Source organism: Oncorhynchus mykiss, chromosome 7 (assembly GCF_057628025.1).
Source record: "Oncorhynchus mykiss isolate SJ-2025 chromosome 7, ASM5762802v1, whole genome shotgun sequence".
Lineage (NCBI taxonomy): Eukaryota > Metazoa > Chordata > Actinopteri > Salmoniformes > Salmonidae > Oncorhynchus > Oncorhynchus mykiss.
In genome coordinates, this window is record NC_143028.1 from 49,569,624 (window position 1) to 49,587,168 (window position 17,545).

The following is a 17,545-nucleotide window of genomic DNA, read 5'->3' on the forward strand; positions in this document are numbered from 1 at the left end:
AAATGTAGAATACGGAATCACATTGGCTCTATCCATGGCATTTCTATCTGCAACATTCAATAACGTATGGCAACTGAACATGGCCCTGAACTTCTGTGATATTTGCTTTAGGAAATCCCTGGTCTTCTGTGATATTTGCTGTAGGCCTACACATAGGTGAACACTTGTGAAACTATTTGGTATACATTTGATGAGCAACAAAAATCTTTATTATATCATCGTAAACCTCCAGTACACAGTGGTGTACAGTAAGTACAAATACGTTTAAGTACTACTTTTGGGATATCTGTACTTTACTATTTATATTTTTTTACAACTTTTATTTTGACAAATTCCTAAAGAAAATATGTATTTTTTACTCCCATACATTATCACAGACACCCAAAAACTCGTTATATTTCGAATGCTCAGACAGGACAGCAGTATGGTGCAATCCAGTCACATATTAATATAACGCTTGGACAGCCCTACTGCGTCTTATCTGGCAGACTTACTAAACACAAATCCTGCGTTTGTAAATTATGTCTGAGTATTGGAGTGTGCCCTATCGGTCTGTAAATACATTTTTTTAAAGAATCATGCAGATAATATTTGCTTAATATAAGGAATTTGCATTTACTTTGACTTTTTACATGTACTCTTGTATGACAATTATATACTTTTTCCCACCACTGTAATTTGTAATCATTTCACTTTTAGGCCTAAGCCTACACATTTTTGAACTGAAATATAGGCTGTAATAGTAAAGATGAGAAAATTTAACTAAGTAAAGTACAAGAAAAAGTATTTAATTTGGTTGACTTTGTATTTATAAAAAATGTACTCAATGAGACACATTGTGAAAAGTGATTACACATCACAAACAGAACTTGGATAAATCTCCAATTCTTACTCTGACAGACTATGGGCTGCCAGACAATAGTATGGGGGATATAGGCTACATTTACTGTCTTTACAAAAGACACACTGGATTGTTGATAATAAACAAGAGTTTGGAGACAGCTTTCATCAATCTGCAATAGACACATTCGGGTAATGTTTTATCATGTTTTATCATATCACAAAACATCATGAAATAAAATTGACAAGTTTGATCTTAAATCAGAGTATTGCTTATCACAGAGTGATGATTACAGGTATAATACCCAGCTTGGGTAAATAATCATCATGGAGGAACAGTGATGCTGTAGCTTAGGTCCATCATTATCAAATGGATAACTAATACATGTTTCATATAAGATGCTCAATACAATGTAAATAAAACTATATCAGTACACAAATGTAGTGGAAACAATTGCTTATTCTCTAAGATTTGACCTTAAAACAGATCATTAGACAATCACCAAAAGTTTGCGTAAAAGTCATAGAGGACTTTTAAAGTTGATGTTGCTCATGAACAACCATTCAACATAATCAACACACTTTAGAAAACATAAAGGTTATTCATTATATAATACCATCACACTACAAAAATGTAGTTTTCATAGTATGGATCATTTTCTTAGAAAAACTTCTTCAGTAAAATTGAAATGAACAGTCTCAATCAGAGCAAGACTTTTAGAAACTCCTGCATGAGCAGAACATAAAGAAGATCTCTTCCTATTTTCATTCGTGTCCATGACAATAATGCCATTATTCTTAGACCAATGTGATCCATAGGTTTTCTCTATGAGTGGAGCTCCAGACTGTAGGACTCTACCAGGGCCTCCAATGGACGCTACTGACTGGACTCTTCTCTTTGCTGTTGCCTGAGGCAGGACACTCTCCCTTCTGTTCTTATCAGAGGATGGCTGAAGTATCTGGAAGTGGCTCAGCAGTCTTCTCTGGGATGTGTCTTCACCTCATCCTTGGACAAGACGTGTACAATCTCTTGGACACATCTGGAGTAACCCTGATTGACAGGTGCTGAGCATAAGGAGGAGCTCACTCGCTGGATGTGTTGCCGTCCTCTCAGGAAGCAAACTCATTTCCAGGATGTCTGCTTTCTCCAACTGGAAGTTGTGTTGCTGATTGAGGATCTCTGGACCCAGGAGAGACTTGAGCCGCTCAATGCTGCTGTTGATACGATCTCTGAATAACTTCCCCACCACTGTCTTTCTTAGTTGCGAGAAGAGGAGGAGTGTCATTAAAAGCGTTGTTCTGGAATATGGTATTATTGAAGCAAATAATCAAACTGAATAATGGTCCTTAAATTTGAATCTTCAATTTACCTTTTTGGTCAGTCAGGTGGTCCTTATAGTAGGTCATTGCTGAAGTGATTGTAGGCTCCATGGCTGGATCCCTGTGCTGTAGAGGTCTCTGTGTAGAGTTATTTCTACTGGCTTCACCTCTCCTATATATAGTCCCAAATCTCCATATGAAAGTGTGTGTCTTGGGCATGTTGGAGTTTCTCACAGTCTGTAGCCAATCGGTGAGCTTGGGAGGACAATAAGGAATGTGGAGCTGCCACATGCTCAGTGTTCTTATTGCTGGGGAACAATGGTCACGTCTCAGTGGAACAGGTGGAGGGGTGGTGGGTGATGGAGAGTAACTCACAGAGCGCTGTGTGACTCTGGGAAAGTGGTGACCCCCAGATCTGCTGCTAAATGTTGGGATCAAAGACACAGGCATTGATCCCACAACGGACATACGTGTGAGATGACACATACATTTAAAACACTGGTAGGCCACTCATAATGTTGTAACTTTTACTGAAAGCTGTTTGAGAGAGTGACAGTACTGATCAGATTGGAGTTATTTCACACTTCTCCGTCTGTGCTGCAGCTCTGAGGTGATGATGACCTGTATGTCTGTCTTGTCTACAGGCGCAGATTTCCCAGATGCCTCAGGCAGCACACTTCCCTCCTCTGAGCTTCACAGCACAGCTGGCTCCCTGCACAAAGCTGAGTGTGCCCCAGTCACACGCCCTCTTCTCTCTGGAGCTGGGAGCCACAGAGACACACGGCTTCCCACACTTCTGCATGCAGTCTGCTGAGCCCTGACACACAATATAAGTGTGTCTGCTATCACAAAGACCCACTGCATGGCAGGAGGGGTTTGAATAGATGTTGTTGGGGTTCCCAATTCATCCCAAATGCATTCCTCATGCTCTTTCAGCCATCGATTAATATCCTCAATAGTTTCTTTATATTTAAATTCTGAGATGACTCTCTTAATTTATCCTTTGAAAGCGAACATGTGAAACGCTTTATTTTAAAAAGCACCTTCATCATTGATTTGTGAACATTTCTTGTGACTGTTTCATAGTTACATTCCAAATTCTATGATGAAAATTAGTCGGCTGGCTAATACGGGCACTTCTAACAGTAATGTTGATTAAGTGCAATGTCCCTCTAAAACTAAAATGCAAATAAGTAAAGTAAACATTTCCACTGTCTTCCATTGTTTCTCATTACTCGTAAATGAGATTGCCACCACTGTTTTGATGCAGTGGTGAATGTGACGAATGTTCCAACAACTCATGTGACAACACTTACCTCAAAATGTTTGTGTTCGTCTATTTCCTCATTGAGAAATATTGTACTCATGAGCTTTAATCCCAAGGGCAGGTTGGAAATGGCTTGTGTAGAGATGAATTAGCATTTAACAGTGCACACTTCTATTGTTTATTTGAAGCTATCGCAATGGGCAGACTGTGGGAAAGCTCTAGAGAGCAGAGACAGTTCATGGTCATTCATCAGTCCCACCAGCACCTGTGAGTCTCAGTGGGGGAATAGGCACACTTCAGGAAGTGAATGAAGCAACAATAAACAAGCCTGAAAACTGAGGTTATGTTTTGTTCTTAATAGTATTACCTTATAAATCAGTATATTTATTGAAAAAAGAAAATTCATATTTTCTGAATAATCTGAACAGCTAAACAACATGGCAGTTATAAAAGTGGAAATAAGTTATTGAGTTAGACTAATTAGGCTATATGAGCAGGTATTTGAACCCATTCAAAGTGCTTCACATTGGATTGAATTTTTACAATGTCAGGACAGTAATAATTATCTAAAATACAAAACACTAAAATTATTACAAATTTTATTGAAAAGTATTTGAGTCAATCTTACATATGTAAATTGTGATGATGAGCGTGTGCTCTGTCAGTGTCATTGGTCCCAAGATCTGTGGGTCACCACTTTCCCAGATTCACACAGCACTCTGTGTCACTCTCCATCACCCACCACCCCTCCACCTGTTCCACTGAGACGTGACCATTGTCCCCCAGCAATAAGAACACTGAGCATGTGGCAGCTTCACATTCCTTATTGTCCTCCTAAGCTCACCCATTGGCTACAGACTGTGAGAAACTCCAACAAGCACAAGACACACACTTTCATATGCAGATTTGGGACTATATATAGGAGAGGTGAAGCCAGTAGAAATCAGATCACTTTCTACACAGAGACCTCTACAGCACAGAGATCCAGCCATGGCACCTACAATCACTTCAGAAATGATCCACTCTAAGGAGCACCTGAGTCTGACCAACAAGGTAAATTGAAGATTCAAATTCAAGGACATTTATTTACTTTGATGGATGGTTTATTTGTTTCAATAATGCCATATCAGAATAAGGTTATTAATGACTCTCCTCTTCTCTTCTTGCAGCTAAGAAAGTCAGTGGTGGAGAAGTTATTCAGACATCGACATCAACAACAGCCTTGAGCAGCTCAAGTCTCTCCTGGGTCCAGAGATCCTCAACCATCAGTCTGACTCCAAGATGGAGAAAGCAGGCATCCTGGAGCTGACAGTTTTCTTCCTGATACGACAACAACAGTACCAGCCAGTGAACTACTCCTCATGTTAAGCTCCTGTCAATCAGGCTTACTCCAGGAGTGTCCAAGAGATTGTGCACTTCCTGTCCAAGGATGAGGTGAAGACACATTCCAGAGAAGACTGCTGAGCCACTTCAAGATACTTCAGCCATCCTCTGATAAGAACAGAAGGGAGAGTGACCTGTCTCAGCTGAGTCCACCACCCCAGCACAGCATAAGCAAAGAGCAGAGTCCATTCAACAGCGCCCTCTGGAGGCCCTGGTAGAGTCTTACAGACTGGAGCTCCACTCCGAGACAAACATAATGGACCATGTTGGTCTTACATTAATGTTGTGGAAAGTAATGACAATGTATAGAGACATAATCTTCTGCTTATGCAGGACATTTAAAAGTTATCTTTTGATTGTGTTCATTGTTTTTTCATGAATATGTGAAAAAGCCTTCCCAATGGAAGTTCATATTGATATGACTTTTTTTATTTTCCTCTCTGAGGAAATATCATCACTTTTCATGTAACACGAGTATCGCGTAAAGTTATTCTTACTATTTAAGACGAAATTCCTCAATCTGCTAAAGATGGTTTATAATCTGCATTGTTCAGAAAATGCAAAACAACCACAAAGGAACAATTCATTTCATAATATTTTTGATGTTTTTGAGTGAATTTATCTTCTTTGAAGATTTGTCTTGAATTATCATTCATCATGGACCCATTATAGTCTATGTATTACCCACATTGGGTGAGAAAGCGCACAAAGAATGTTTAAATTCTTGAATTATGCAACACTATCCTTCTGTGAAGGAATTTCACATAATATTTTCTTGTTTATGACTTACAAATCTTTAATTGATTTGCTTGATATTCAAGCCTGTTTTTTTGTGATTCACTACCAATGTTACAACATTGAAATGCTCATATCATATTAAGATATGTATCTGTAAGAAATGCATTTGTTTGCATTTGCTTCTATGGAGGTTTTATATAACCCACACTCTATGATGTGTCTTGAAGATGTTTTCAAGAAATTGTAGGAATGTGTCATCACAAAATGAAGAAAAACTATTCTATATGAAAAATAAAAGAAATCATTAAATGTATCTGATTGTTTGTGTGTTTTTTTCAAAAATCCTATATTTTGCATTAGAGTCCAAGTACTGATCATTTGACACTCTAAAATCTTAGATCCAAGGAAAGAAAGATGCAATGGCTTATGAACGTCATCAATAAATATATGATTATCCAGAAGTTACAGTACCTTCAGAAAGTGTTCATACCCCTTGACTTTTTCTACATTTTGCTGTGTTAAAGACTGAATTCAAAATTGATTAAATCATATTTTTTGTCAACCATCTACACACAATACCCTAAAATGACAAAGGGAATACATGTTTTTAGAAATGTTTGATTTTTTGGGGAAAATGAAATACATAAATATCTCATTTATTTTACATAAGCATTCACACCCCTGAGTCAATACGTGTTAGAATCACCTTTGTCAGCGATTTCAGATGTGAGTCTTTCTAGGTAAGTCTCTAAGAGCTTTGCACACCTGAATTGTACTATATTTGCACTTTATTATTTTTAAACTTCTTCCAGCTCTGTCAAGTTGGTTGTTGATCACTGCTAGACAGCCATCTTCAAGTCTTACCATAGATTTTCAAGACGATTTAAGTCAAACTGTAACCAGGCCACTCAGAAACATTCAATGTCATCTTGGTAAGCATCTCCAGTGTATATTTGGCCTTGTGTTTAAGGTTATTGTCCTGCTGAAAGGTGCATTTTCCTCCCAGTGTATGTTGGAAAGGAGACTGATACAGGTTTCCCTCTAGGATTTTGCCTGTACTTAGCTCTATTCCGTTTATTTTTATCCCCAGAAACACTCCCTAGTCCTTGCCGATGACAAGCATACCCATAACATGATGAAGCCAACACCATGCTTTAAAATATGAAGACGTGTTGTGTTTGCCCCCAAACATAACGCTTTGTATTCAGGACGTCAAGATCATTTCTTTGCCACACTTTTTGCAATTTTACGTTAGTGCCTTATCGCTAACAGGATGCATGTTTTGAAATATTTGAATTCTATACAGGCTTCTTTCTTTTCACCCTGTCATTTTGGTTAGTATTGTTGAGTAACTACAATGTTATTGATCCATCCTCAGTTTTCTACTATCACAGTCATTAAGCTCTGAAACTGTTTTAAAGTCACCATTGCCCTCATGATGAAATCTCTGTGTGGTTTCTCTGGCACCTGAGTTATGAAGGACGCCTGTATCTTTGTAGTGACTGGGTTTATTGATACACCATCCAAAGTGTAATTAATAACTTCACCATGCTCATAGGGATATTCAATGTCTTTTTTTTAGATACCAATAGGTTCCCTTCTTTGCGAGGCATTGGGAAAACATCCCTGGTCTTTGTGGATGAATATGTGTTTGAAATGAACTGCTCGACTAGGAGATCTTACAGATAATTGTATATGTGGGGTACAGAGATGAGGTAGTCTTTCAAAAATCACATTACACACTAGTATTGCACAAAGTGAGTCAATGCAACTTAAGCTAGGACTTGTTAAGCACATGTTTACTCCTGAATTTATTAGTCTTGCCGTAACTAATGTGTTGAATACTTATTGAATCATTTCAGCTTTTCATTTTTTATGAATTAGTTAACATTTCTAAAAACATAATTCAACTTGGACATTATGGGGTATTGTGTGTAGGCCAGTGACACAAATCGCAGGCTGTAACACAGCAACATTTGGAAAAAGTCAAGGGGTGTGAATACTGAAGGCACTGTATGTAATATTCTGTGTTAATTCATTTCGTTTAGGGTTTAGAGGTATGAGATATGTATCACTAGCAAACCTAGGTTCTAACTTCAAATATATGTGTATTTGATTATTTGTTATTTAAATACGTACTTTCTGTGTATTTGAACAGTTTCAAATAATGTGGCCGAAATCACCTACTACTGGAAGTATTAAAATTATTTTCAAATAATAGCTTACTAATAGCTTACATTATTTCAAATATTTTTAGGACCTGGGGTCAAATGCATGTATGTACAGCGCTTTTGGAAAGTATTCAGACCCCTTGACCTTTTCCATATTTTGTTAGGTTACAGCCTTATTCTAAAATGTATTAAATTGTTTTTTTCCCTCATCAATCTACACACAATAACTCATAATGACAAAGCAAAAACTGGTTTGTAGACATTTTTGCTAATTTATAAAAAGTTTAAAACTGAAATATCACTTTTACATAAGTATTCAGACCCTTAAAAACTAGAAAATTGTGTTGTCTGGTTTGATTATGTCACGGATCCCCCGGTACTGCTGCTCATTCTGTTCACCAGCTCCGGAGGTCTACGTCACCGGCCTTCTAGGCGTCACTGAACTGGATCATCACCACCAACCCTGGACTGTCTTGTCTCATTACGCACACCTGGATCCTATTCCCCCTGACTAGTATGTGTATAATTGTGCCCTCTGTTCCCCATTGTCCTTGTCGATTATTGTTCCATGTCTGTTGGTCTTGTTAAGAACCTGTGCTCTGTGGTATCGGCTTTTGTACTACATTTACTGTACATTGTATTACGGTTTTCATACCGTGTTAGTGTGCACTTGTTATTACGGGTCTCGTCCTGTGTATTGTTATTACGGGTCTCGTCCTGTGTATTGTTATTACGGGTCTCGTCCTGTGTATTGTTATTACGGGTCTCGTCCCATGTATTTATTAGAGGTTTACACCTCTGTCTTTTGTTTGGGTTACATCCGTGTTATGTATCTACGTGTTTGTTTTGGGCTTCGTCCCCATGACGTACTCTATTTTGGTTAGGGACATTTTTTAAAAATCCTGCGCCGGTCTCCTATCATTATACAACGTGGCAGATTAACGTAAGGAATTTGAAATTATTCATACTTTTACTTTTGATACTTAAGTATATTTGAGCAATTACATTTACTTTTGATACTTAACTATATTTAAAACCAAATACTTTTAGTTTTTTACGCAAGTAGTATTTAACTGGGGGACTTTCACTTTTACATGAGTTATTTTCTATTAAGGTATTTTTTTTTTTACTCAAGTATGACAATTGGATACTTTTTCCAAAACTGTTAGTCTTCGCAGAAGTGCTTTCTTGTGCAATGTCATTACAAAAGGCAATTAAACCATTTTTACATTGGTAAAATGTATATTTTCTGCATTGTTCCGTAGATTACAGGTGTTCTATATCTTGATTTAGCTAATATGTTGATGCATGGTAGATTTTCTAAGTGTTTTGTAAAAATAAAGCTTATTGATACCCTCATCCTAGTCAGGTGGGCAGGCAGAGTAAGTATCCTTCTTTGTCTGGGACTTGACTCAACTGCATAGCTAATGTGATAAGTAATAAGACACACTTCTGTTCTTCCATTGAAAGCAAAGCAGTCAATGGAGAGAGTGTGGGAAACCCAGGAAAACTCATTCACAGAGCCTCTTTGGGACAATAGACTCAGACCCCTACAGGGAGGAGGGGGGGGGGGGGGGGGGGGGGGGGGGTCAAGGGATAGGGAGAGGAATTTTGATTGTTATATTTCAGAATCCTAGGCCTATGTTTAGTAAATGTTCACATAATATCCAAAACCAAAATGTATATGAAGTGTCTGGTGAAAATCAGACATTTCATAGTCTTATTTTGAAATGTATTGTTACAGTCCTTATACGAATGCTGATGAAATAAGGCCAATAATAACTTGCTGTATGGTTAACCCTTCAGGATTTTTTATTAAACTTTATTGTATAGGCTACCAAGACTATATCAATTAGTGAAAATATTGATATTTACCATCATCTAAATTGACAAATATCTAAGAAACAAACTTAACCCCAGGGGCTTGATGGGAACTGCTTGTGTAGAGACAATGCCATTTAACAAGGCATACTAAACGGTGATTTGCCTATTTGGTTCCATCATTTTTTTTTACCCTAGTCCTATCTTTCTGGAAGGAAATCTTATTATTTTATGTCATTTGTAATAACATGAAATGTTTCCTTTAAAATATAGCTATTGTCTAGGACAAAGAGAATCATTATCAGCTTAAATATCATTTAGAAAACAGATTGAATTGCAGACATTGACTTGGACTAACTTGGATACACGGTCTGTACCTCTAAGTGTATGTGTTGAATCAGCCATTGCAGGAGTTTCCCTCCAGAATCCAGATGGTCTGTGATGTCAGAATCTGTCTATCATATAACACAGATCCAATAGCCATCACTAATGGTCCACTGAGCACCTTTTGTAGTGCATTGATCACAGCACACAGGACTTAGTGTGGGAAACTCAGATCAGCTCTCTACTCACACTGACCACCAGGCTTAAGCCAGAGAACACATCTGCTACCTCTGGACTTCCAAAACCCCGAAGTGTATTCCCTCCACTCTGAATTATAGGAACAGTATTGCAACATTTCTCTCAAAAAGTTATGAGAAATGATGAATGAGAATTGATGAAGTCATTCCAATATCGATCTACATTTTGATCATATTGCTATTTTCTCTGTCTTCTATAAGAATTCATCCCAATATGCTAATTATGCTACTTCATTATAATGAACAAAACATCTAGCATGAATAATTATGAATGAATCTCAGACGTGTACAAACCTTTTACGGATAAAGCAAACACGCAAACAAGCTAAAATACTGAATTTGCACAGAATTTGCAGGAATCCATTTTTCTATTCAGAATTACAAATAAAGAGGTAATATTCATAATGCAGTAACCAAATACAATACAGAAGGCTACGAATCTTCCAATAAAATGTATAAGAAAGCAGTGTAAGTTTTAATGCAGAAGGTATGTGTCAGTCCCACACGTGTGAGTTTTAATGCAGAAGGTATGTGTTAGTCCCGCACGTGTAAGTTTTGATGATGAGCGTGTGTACTGTCTGTGTCATTGATCCATTAGGCAGGAAATCTGGGGGTCACCACTTTCCCAGATTCACACAGCGCTCTGAGTCACTCTCCATCACCCCCCACCCCTCCACCTGTTCCCCTGAGACGTGACCATTGTCCCCAGCATTAAGAACCCAAGCTCCCCCATTGGCTACAGACTGTGAGAAACTCCAACAAACCCAAGACCCACACATTCAAATGCAGATTTGGGACTATATATAGGAGAGATGAAACCAGTAGAGATCAGATTCACTTTCTACACAGAGACCTCTACAGCACAGAGATCAAGCCATGGCGCCTACAATCACTTCAGCCATGATCTACTCTAAGGAGCACCTGACTCTGACAAACAAGGTAAATTGAAATTACATCTTGCTTTATGATTCGGTTCTTGATAATAGTTGTCATCTTTTTATCAGATCTCTGATATATTTTAGAACAATGTTATAAATTACTCTCCTTATTTTTTTTGCAGATTAGAAAGCCAGTCGTGGAGAAATTACGCAGAGATCGTATCAACAGCAGCATTGAGCAGCTCAAGTCTCTCCTGGGTCCAGAGATCCTCAACCAGCAGTCTGACTCCAAGCTGGAGAAAGCAGACATCCTGGAGATGACAGTTTGCTTGCTGAGACAACAGAAACAGTACCAGCCAGTGAGCTCATCTTCATGCTCAGCACCTGTCAATCAGGGTTACTCCAGATGTGTCCAAGAGATTGTACACTTCCTGTCCATAGATGAGGTGAAGACACCATCTCAGAGAAAATTGCTGAGCCACTTGCTGCTGGACTTTCAGAGCCTGCAACCATTCTCTGATAAGAACCTAAGGGAGAGTGACCTGCCTCAGCTGAGCTCTCCAGCCCAGCACAGCAAAGAGAAGGGTCCAGTTAACAGCGCCCTCTGGAGGCCCTGGTAGAGTCCTACAGACTGGAGCTCCACTCTCAGACAAGCACAATGGACCATGTTGGTCTAAGAATAATGTTATGGATGTTAGACAGTAATGAGAATAGGAAGAGATCTTCTTCCTCATATGCTCAAGCAGGACATTTCCTACTCCACATTACTGACGATTTCATCCTCATTTTCTGCATTTGCAGGAGTTTATACTATAAGTTTTAGTTTTAATGAAAAGGACATTTAACAATGTCAGTATTTAAATGATCCTCTCTTGATTACAAGAGCATCAATTGAATCTTCTGTTTTTATTTTCGTTTCACGAATAAGATTCTATTTCATTTTTATAAAGTGAATATATTTTGTATTTTTTCCTGTGGAAAAATAATAATTTATGATATGGTGTTCACTGTCTTCCTAGTGGAAAAACTAGTGAAAAAATGTAATTCTTATTTGCCCTGTTTTGATATTGATATTAAAACATGCAAACAGCATCGTATGTCATAATTCAAAAAAATGATATCTGCATTTAAGTCAGAATAAGTTACTTCCTCTCGATTGTGAGAGGAGCTTAAACATATGTAAGTAATGGTTTGTGTCACTATGTGAGTTTATCAGTATCACTCGCATTCCGAGAAGTTATTGTCAAGCTTGAAAACATGTTTTCAAAATGAATGTAAATCTTCAAATCAAGTTGATGCGAATAAAAACAATCATCGAAAACAATTCTTATGTTTGTTTGATTAATTACACTCCATTGAAATTTCAAATGTCTAAATCTTTTTTTACATTTTTTAAATGCCCCCCCCCCCCCCCTGATGTACAGTACATACTTACCTGCACATTAGTAGTGCAGGAAATACACAAATTCATATGCTGCCTATTTCTTGTGACTACAAGCGAAAATATACAGTAATATAAATTATTCCGAAAACAAATGATTTATCATGAGAGGGCAGTGGTGATTTTAGCATGTACATCTTGGTGGGGCAAACTCCCCACTTTTTTTTAGATGCATGCCAGCAAAGCCACTTCACAACACAATACAACAGTAAACAATACATTAATTTCACTTTTACCGTGACCAGTGGGGATTTTAGAACGTAAATCTTGTTGGGGCAAACTCTAATAAGTATTTTGTATGCATGCCAACAAAGCCACTACACAACACTAAACAATACATAAATTGCACTATAACGGGGCCCACATGAAGCTGTCCCAAAAGTAGAGCTTTCTTTTCAGCACCATGGAGTGAATCCTTACAACTGCTACACCTGGCTATCAAGCAGAGCCTTGTCTGTGAAACAGTTCATTCAGTCTCTTTACTGACTTTTAAAAAACATAGCTGATATGGCTGACTTGCTTAAACAAATGTGATTTCTACTGACAATTGAGATGTACAAACTATGGCATAAGGGGACTATGAGAGGATAAGAGGCAATCTGTCATTTTGGTTAAGACATTAATGAGCGAGCAAGGATGGACGTAGTCAACATAACTATTTGTTCAGCACTTTTGAAATATACAGAAACAGAATTCAGAACATGGGCCGTTCTTACAAAATTATCCCTATACACCAAGTCAGAACAATAAAGGGGTTGTATAAACAGACAATGAAATCTCTTACAATATTTGCTGATTACATTTCTCTAAAACAGGCTATAGGCTACATGTCTCCACCAAGTCAGAACAGTAGGCTAAGTAATGAGGGGGAAAGGGACCAAATTATTAGGGTGAGGCACATGGGCTATTAACAGTTTACCACACAACCAGTGGTGACCCGTCATTCAGGGCAGGTGGGGCAGAGTTTACAGTCCCACATTTTTGGCACGTCACATATCAATTTGCAAACAACGTAAAAAAAATAAAATAACCATTGAGTTAATAAAGCTGCATACAAACATGGTCTCTTTTTTGTTACAGTATACATATCTCCCTGGCATATTACATCATTTATGCTGCAGGATACAATACATTTTTGGACTCACCTTGTCTGGGTTGGCGCCCCCCCTTGGGTTGTGCCGTGGGCTATACTCGGCCTTGTCTCAGGATGGTAAGTTGATGGTTGAAGATATCCCTCTAGTGGTATGGGGGCTGTGCTTTGGCAAAGTGGGTGGGGTTATATCTTTCCTGTTTGGCCCTGTCCAGGGATATCATCAGATGGGGCCACAGTGTCTCCTGACCCCTCCTGTCTCAGCCTCCAGTATTTATGCTGCAGTAGTTTATGTGTCGGGGGGCTAGGGTCAGTTGGTTATATCTGGAGTACTTCTCCTGTCTTATCCGGTGTCCTGTGTGAATTTAAGTATGCTATCTCTGATTCTCTCTTTCTCTCTTTCTTTCTCTCTCTCAGAGGACCTGAGCCCTAGGACCATGCCTCAGGACTACCTGGCATGATGACTACTTGCTGTCCCCAGTCCACCTGGCTGTGCTGCTGCTCCAGTTTCAACTGTTCTGCCTGCGGCTATGGAACCCTGACCTGTTCACCGGATGTGCTACCTGTACCAGACCTGCTGTTTTCAAATCTCTAGAGGCAGCAGGAGTGGTAGAGATACTCTTAATGATCGGCTATGAAAAGCCAACTGACATTTACTCCTGAGGTGCTGACTTGCTGCACCCTCGACAACTACTGTGATTATTAATATTTTACCATGCTGGTCATTTATGAACATTTGAACATCTTGGTCATGTTCTGTTATAATCTCCACCCGGCACAGCCAGAAGAGGACTGGCCACCCCTCATAGCCTGGTTCCTCTCTAGGTTTCTTCCTAGGTTTTGGCCTTTCTAGGGAGTTTTCCTAGCCACCGTGCTTCTACACCTGCATTGCTTGCTGTTTGGGGTTTTAGGCTGGGTTTCTGTACAGCACTTTGAGATATCAGCTGAAGGGCTATATAAATACATCTGATTTCATTTGATTTTGATTTGTTGTGCTGTAATCACTTGAACAGGAAGGTGGCACGGCGGTCCTTGTGGGAAAATTTTTTCATCAAACTTTTTCATTAAAGTCTGGCGTTCTCTGGATTTATGGTGCTTTCAAGACAAACAGGAACTCCGAAAACAAACAAGGTAAAATCATGACGTCAGTGATCTTCAGCTTAGAGCTCTAGAAAGGGGCCCCAATTACCGACTTGGAATTCCGAGTTGGATGAAAACACATTTTCCCAGTCGGAGCTCATGTAACCAGTTGTCTTGAACTCACTGAAGTCTGGGATTTCCCAGTTCCGAGTTTCCAGTTGTTTTGAACGCGTCAGAAGTCATGGTGAATTGACAGCATGGCCAATGTATTCACCCTTTTCTGGTCCATAGTGTTGAATGTTTATCCTTTTAAGCTTGGAAAAGAGACCCTAAAACCCAGATTTGGACCACACACCCTCTCCACTGAATAGGAGGCAAGTGATTGCATTGCAAAGCTTGCGGTTAGCCACTGATTCCTTCCAACGCACTTATTAGTGAATTTGCGATTTCCAACTTGTTGTGTTTATGTCTAATGGTATCTACCGATACATTTTATCTATAATTTCTCTTCATATTACAAGGATGGAAAGGATTTGCCAGTAGATTGTTGACGTGATTCACGATGATGACTCCTTGTCTAAATTGCTAGCTAAGATTTTGAAAGTATGATGTTGACCTGATCAGTCTTATCAAAGCTATGGTAGATTTTACGTCATTTTATCTTTGGCCAATGTCCTTGAGCCTTCTTGGATTGGCACTTCTAATGTAACTCTATGGCAGCACCCAATGGGCTTGAATTTTCAAGCTCTCTCTGTAGATTTTACAGTGTCCCCATGAGTGCCAGAACACTGAGCCAATCACGGCGCAACTAGAGGACATTACCAGCCCCATTACTAACCCCTACACAAAAAATAAATAAATTAATAATAAGAATTGGCCCCACCTGCCTTGAATGAGGGGTCGCCACTGTGAGAGGGCAATAAACAATAACAATAGTACTGCTGCACACTCCAAGAAACGTTCAAATCTTACCTTTAAGGTAAAACATTTTTTATAAATTGCTGAAGTGTATTCACTTTTGAGGATACAAGCTCAAGTACACAGTACAAATATGATCAAAGTATGAAAATATGAAATATTTTATATGACGTATTTCCTATTCAACACAATTGAATGAACAAGTCTTGAAATGACTTATACGCTTTCTAAATTTAGTATAATCAAATTATAAAATGACTACCTATAAGATTTCACATCCTATGTCAAGCAGGCTCAGAAATATACCACTGTGTTGGTGTGGGAACCAGGGCTATTGCTTAATGCATGCCATTTCGATCTACGGTGTCCACAGATGGTCCATTTCTAAGTGAAAATTTTGATTTCTAAGCAAAAATATAGGTTGGAACCGGTCCCAGAACCACGTAGGTCCCCTAAACAGGGGACTTCAGATCTAAGAGGTTTTTACTGTCAATGTGCTTGTCAGTAGTTGTAATTAATAATGTAATGTAGTAGTAATTAATATAATGAATTTGTAATGAATTTGTAACTTCTGTTAGTTATTACTCCTAATTACTGTTATCTAGTCATGGAAAAGTCACACCCAAATAGGCTTTTTCCTACAGGTGGTTTACTGCAATGCCCTAACTGATGCCCATAATACAGGACATGTCAAAAGACTCAACGGTCCTATTCCCTGTCTACCCTTCTCTCCCCTTTCACCCCACCTCATGGATTTAAAAGGAATGAACTAGTGTAAGAAATATGATGGATCACCAGTGCCATGCATTTAAATCCATGAGAGCAAGTGCACACTTGGCGGGAAATGGCAAGTCCTTTATGTGAAGTACCATAGTGATGCTTTGGACTTTTTTGCAGTATACACATTTTGAGGAAGTACGTTAAAATGATCAGAAGATGTCTTTCTCCTGAGTTTCTATAGGCTGGTAAATGAAGCCAGTAAAATTCAGTATTCATTTTCAGACAAAAATCCCAGATATGAGGAATAGACAAAAAAAAGGGGATTTTGTTTGCAGTTTTATTAGCTTACAAAAATAAACAACTATATTAACAAGAATACAAATCTCCTTTGAGTTCTTACAACAAAATAAACATTTACTTTATGTATCATGCACAACAATGCACTGTTCCTTTTCAAAAAGAAAGGTATGCGTGTGGATTTACTTTCCAACTTGAATCAAGGCATTATTTCTCCTTGAAACAATGTATTTGGTTCATAATTTCACAGAAAGAATGAAGCAGTACAACTCTGCTTATATCAATGCACACAATTCATTTCAAATGAATCTGCAGCTTTAAATGTCATGTAAAACTATCTCTGACAGTCTGGTCCAAATAAGACAACCAACCAATCACCATGGTGGGAACAGACGTAGAAATGGCACATATAATCTGAGCAGAATTTGCACATAAACAGTATATTGTGCTCTGCTTGCCTTCAGGTCAGTTCATTCCCTTTCCACAGGTTTGTATCTCACAGTGCAGTGATCATTTTGTCTCAGACCCTAGTCTAAGCCCAGTATGTGACCTCTGACCTATAACCTCCACATCCATGCGTCTCTCTCAATTCATTGTTCAAAGCAGTGGTACAATGTCCTCCTCTGGAGCAGGAAAAAGACACAGCATGTCCCTGGAACATTTGGAATAGCCGGTGGGTGACCCCAAGGCCTTCTACGGAGTGAAAAAGGACATTGTCCTCTCCAAAATAGGAGTTATGGGAGATGTAGGAATCCCGTTCTGGAGGTGTCCTCCAATGACTATCTTCAGTTTCTCCACACCACTGCTGCATTTCCTCTCAAACAGAGAGTTTACACCTAAAAACAACACAAGACAATCATGGACACCTATTCTCTCTCAAACACAGTTTCATTTCATTTTAATATCTTGTTTCATTTCATTTTAATATCTTATTAAAATATGTCAGTGTAATTTAACCTGGTCTTACCTAATGTGCTGATCTTTCACGTTCATGCTGTCC

At 38.6% G+C, this 17,545-nt stretch overlaps 1 protein-coding gene, 1 long non-coding RNA gene and 1 pseudogene across 3 annotated transcripts; 2 read left to right on the forward strand and 1 right to left on the reverse strand.

The window, feature by feature from the left end:
* Positions 1-767: 767 nt before the first annotated feature.
* On the reverse strand, positions 768-2,311 carry LOC110528015 (uncharacterized). The gene is made up of 2 exons (XR_002474180.3): positions 2,211-2,311; positions 768-2,097 (listed from the first exon to the last, which is right to left on the reverse strand). It is a non-coding gene; the product is annotated as an uncharacterized LOC110528015 (long non-coding RNA).
* Positions 2,312-4,287: 1,976 nt separating this feature from the next.
* On the forward strand, positions 4,288-5,118 carry LOC110528012 (transcription factor HES-5-like; annotated as a pseudogene). Its single transcript, XR_016497304.1, has 2 exons — positions 4,288-4,480; positions 4,597-5,118. The product of XR_016497304.1 is annotated as a transcription factor HES-5-like (transcript).
* A 5,817-nt stretch (positions 5,119-10,935) lies between these two features.
* Positions 10,936-12,323, forward strand: LOC110528011 (transcription factor HES-5-like). The gene is made up of 2 exons (XM_021609787.3): positions 10,936-11,060; positions 11,182-12,323. Exons 1-2 carry the CDS (start codon positions 10,998-11,000, stop codon positions 11,617-11,619), a joined length of 501 nt encoding a protein of 166 aa, XP_021465462.2. The 5' UTR covers positions 10,936-10,997; the 3' UTR covers positions 11,620-12,323.
* The last annotated feature ends 5,222 nt before the right edge of the window (positions 12,324-17,545 follow it).